The sequence below is a fragment of the Microtus ochrogaster genome, unplaced genomic scaffold, assembly GCF_000317375.1.
Source record: "Microtus ochrogaster isolate Prairie Vole_2 unplaced genomic scaffold, MicOch1.0 UNK11, whole genome shotgun sequence".
Classification (NCBI taxonomy): domain Eukaryota; kingdom Metazoa; phylum Chordata; class Mammalia; order Rodentia; family Cricetidae; genus Microtus; species Microtus ochrogaster.
In genome coordinates, this window is record NW_004949109.1 from 455,461 (window position 1) to 459,018 (window position 3,558).

Here is a 3,558-nt window from a genome sequence, read left to right on the forward strand (position 1 = left end):
GGCAGAGGCAGGTGGATCTCTGTGAGCTCAAGGCCAATCTGATCTACAGAACAAGTTCCAGGACAGTCAAGGCTATACAGAGAAACCCTGTCTGAAAACACTAACTGCCTCCCCAACCCCTAAAAAAGAAGACATTTTTGTTTTTGCCTTCTTGAAATAATTAATTTTATATGTATAGGTTTTTAGCTACAAGCCTAATGCCTATCTGCTTACCAGGGCTATTGCCATGAAGGCCATAAGAGGAGATCAGATCCCTTGGGACTTGAGTGATACATAGTTATGAGTGCTATGTAGGTACTAGGAATTGAACCTGAGACCTTTGAAGGAGTAGCCACTACTCCTAACCAATGACACAACTCTCCAGGCCGTTTCTGTGTTTTGGAGACATGGCCTTGAACTCCTGATCCTTCTGCTTTTCTCTCCTAAGTGTGTTCAGATGATAGGTGTGTGCTGCCACCACTGTTCCATATCTCTGTTCAGCTATATCTGTTCTTTTTTTTTTTTTGTGGGAGGTTTTTGAGACAGGGTTTCTCTGTAGCTTTGGGGCCTGTCCTGGCACTAGCTCTCGTAGACCAGGCTGGTCTCGAACTCACAGAGATCCGCCTGCCTCTGCCTTAGAGGCATGCACCACCACTGTTCTTCAAGCATATAACTGTTACCTGGAACACATGTTGAACGACTGTAGTAATCTTTATCTCCGTCTGCAGCTTTTTCTGCATGGTCTTTATCATTTCCGAATCTTCCATGTTGTCCAGATCCTCTTTCTCTTTGTTCTTCTCAGTTTGTATCTCGAAAAGCTTAGTTTTTGAAGCTTGTTTTAATTCTGTTAGGTTAAAGATAAAACAACATTATATGGTTTGCCTCTGCCTCACCGCCACCACCACCTGGCATTTTTTTTTTTTTTTAAGTAGGCTACTTTTTTTTAAATGGACATATTTATTTTCAATATGTAGCCCTGGCTGACCTGGAACTCAGAACTTACCTAAAAGGCGTGCGTTCCCATGACACAGAGGACAACTTTATAAACAAGGGCCATGAGAGATTATAAAGCAGAGTACTTCCTGGTTATTCCAGTCAAGAAGTTATTTATTTTATTGTTCTGTATATGGTGTTTTGCCTTCATGTAGCTCTGTGCACCGAGTGTGTGCAGTACACAGAGGATGTCCTGGTCCCGAAGTTAGAGATGATCATGAGCTGTTGTGTAGGTCCAACCTGGGGACCCTGGAAGAGCAGTCGGCGCTCTTAACCCTGAGCCGTCTCTATGGTCTGTTTGGTTTTTTTGAGACAGGGTCTCATATAGTTCAGGCTGACTTTGAATTCCTAATCCTCCTGTCTCTCTCTCTCTCTCTCTCTCTCTCTCTCTCTCTCTCTCTCTCTCTCTCTCTTTCGTGTTGGAATTAATGCCAGACCCAAACTTACGGCTTTTTTGCATGTTGGGTAAACTCTACCAACTGAGTTAAATTCCTAGGCCTTGGTTCTCATAAATGTTTAGCCACTTTCAGTTTTACATTCACCAAAAGGATACATGCTTTTCTCATTATTACTTATTTATTTATTGGTTTTTCAAGACAGAATTTCTTTGTGAAGCACTGGTTGTCCTGGAACTCGCTTTGCAGACCACCACAGCTGACCATGATCTAAAAATCTAAAAGTATCATGTTCAGAAATTGTGATAATTAAATTTATCAACTGCTGAGAAATCTGTCCCTGTTAATAGTTGAAGTAGATAAAAAGTATTCTATAAGCAATTAAATAATTGAAAAGGGTCAGTGAGGCCAGGTGGCAGTGGTGTACAAAGCTTTAATCCCAGCAGAGGCAGGCGGGTCTCTGAGTTTGAGGCCAGCCTGGTCTACAGAGCAAGTTCCAGGACAGCCAGGGCTACACAGAGAAACCCTGTCTGGAAAAACCAAAACCAAGGGCTAACAAGATGTCAGTGAGTAAGGGCCCTTGCGACCAAGCCCGAGAGCTGGGGTGGCGGAAGGAAAGATAACCTTGTAAGGGTTGTTCACCAACCTCCCCATGAGTACCTCAGCACTCACACACACGTGTAAGAAAAATTGTAAACACGGTCTACATACGAAGTCTCTTCTTTCTAATGTCAAGCAGTTTTCCTTCTAATTCCGCAGACTCCTGTTTATGAAAATGAAAACATGTCACTCAATGATAAAGCAATAATATATCACTGAGCTTCACAGAGTTTGATTTTCTTCACTTTTTATTTTTTATTTTTTGGGTTTTTCAAGGCAGAGTTTCTCTTTGTAGCCTTTGCTGTCCTGGAGCTCACTCTGTAGACCAGGCTGGCCTCGAACTCACAGAGATCCACCTGCCTCTGCCATCCGAGTGCTGAGATTAAAGGCGTGTGCCACCACCTCCGACTAGTCTGATTTTCCTTTTTTTTCTTTTCTTCTCTTTTCTTCTTATTTTAATATATATGAGGGCTCTATCTGCATGTATACCTTTATGCAAGAAGCATCAGATCCCACTATAGATGGTTGTGAGTTGGTGGAAATTGAACTCAGGAAAGATCAGTGCTCTCAACCACTGAGCCATCTCTCCAGGCCTAGTTTGACTTAGTCTCCAATTTCCCCCTTTCTCTTTGTCTTTATTTTTATGTGCATTGGTATTTGTTGAATTAGGAGCGGCGGAGCTGCGTCCCTGGCACCCAGCCACCCACATGGCTAACTTAGCTTATGCCCCGAAATAATTACACGGAAACTGTATTCTTTTAAACACCGCCTGGCCCCATTAGTTCCAGCCTCTTATTGGCTAGCTCTTACATATTAATCTAACCCATTTCTATTAATCTTTGTAGCCCACGAGCTGGCTTACCAGGAAAGATCTTAACCTGCATCTGCCTACAGTGGGACAACCATGGCGACTCTCTGACTCAACTTCTTTCTCCCAGCATCCTGTTCTGTTTTCTCCGCCTACCTAAGGGTTGGCCTATGAAATGGGCCTAGGCAGTTTCTTTATTAATAAGAAATCACTCCCACATCAGGTATTTTGCCTGAATGTATGTCTATGTGAAGGTGTATGATCCCCTGCAACTGGAGTTATAGACAGTTATGAGCTGCTATGTGGTGCTGGGGATTAAATTTAGGACCTCTGGAAGAGCAGCCCAGGCTCTTAACTGCTAAGCCATCTCTCCAGCCCCTTCTTGTCTTTTCTTTCTTTTTTTTTTGTGTCTGATTTTGAAACAAGGCTACTAGATGGGCAGTGGTGGTGCACACCTTTAATTCCAGCACTTGGGAGGCAGAGGCAGGAGGATCTCTGTGAGTTGGAGGCCAGTCTGGTCTACAAGAGCTAGTTCCAGGACAGGCTCCAAAGCCACAGAGAAACCCTGTCTCAAAAGAAAGGAAGGAAGGAAGGAAGGAAGGAAGGAAGGAAGGAAGGAAGGAAGGAAGGAAGGAGTCTACTATGTAGCTGGCCTTGAACTCACCCTGCATGCTGGGATTAATTGCAAAGGCTTGTTCCAGTACTCCCAGTTATCTCTCAGGTAGCCCAGGCTAGCCTCAACTCACTATGGAACCAAGAATGAGCAAACTCCCAGTCCTTGTC

At 43.7% G+C, this 3,558-nt stretch overlaps 1 protein-coding gene across 1 annotated transcript in view; it reads right to left on the bottom strand.

The window, feature by feature from the left end:
* The window catches only part of Cenph (centromere protein H), a 13,416-nt gene that overhangs the window by 1,842 nt on the left and 8,016 nt on the right, over positions 1–3,558 (bottom strand). The window contains exons 7-8 of the mRNA XM_005366627.3: positions 2,079–2,130; positions 660–823 (exon numbers count right to left, since the gene is read on the bottom strand). Coding sequence (XP_005366684.2) covers positions 660–823; positions 2,079–2,130 — 216 coding nt within the window. The remainder of the gene's footprint in view (positions 1–659; positions 824–2,078; positions 2,131–3,558) is intronic.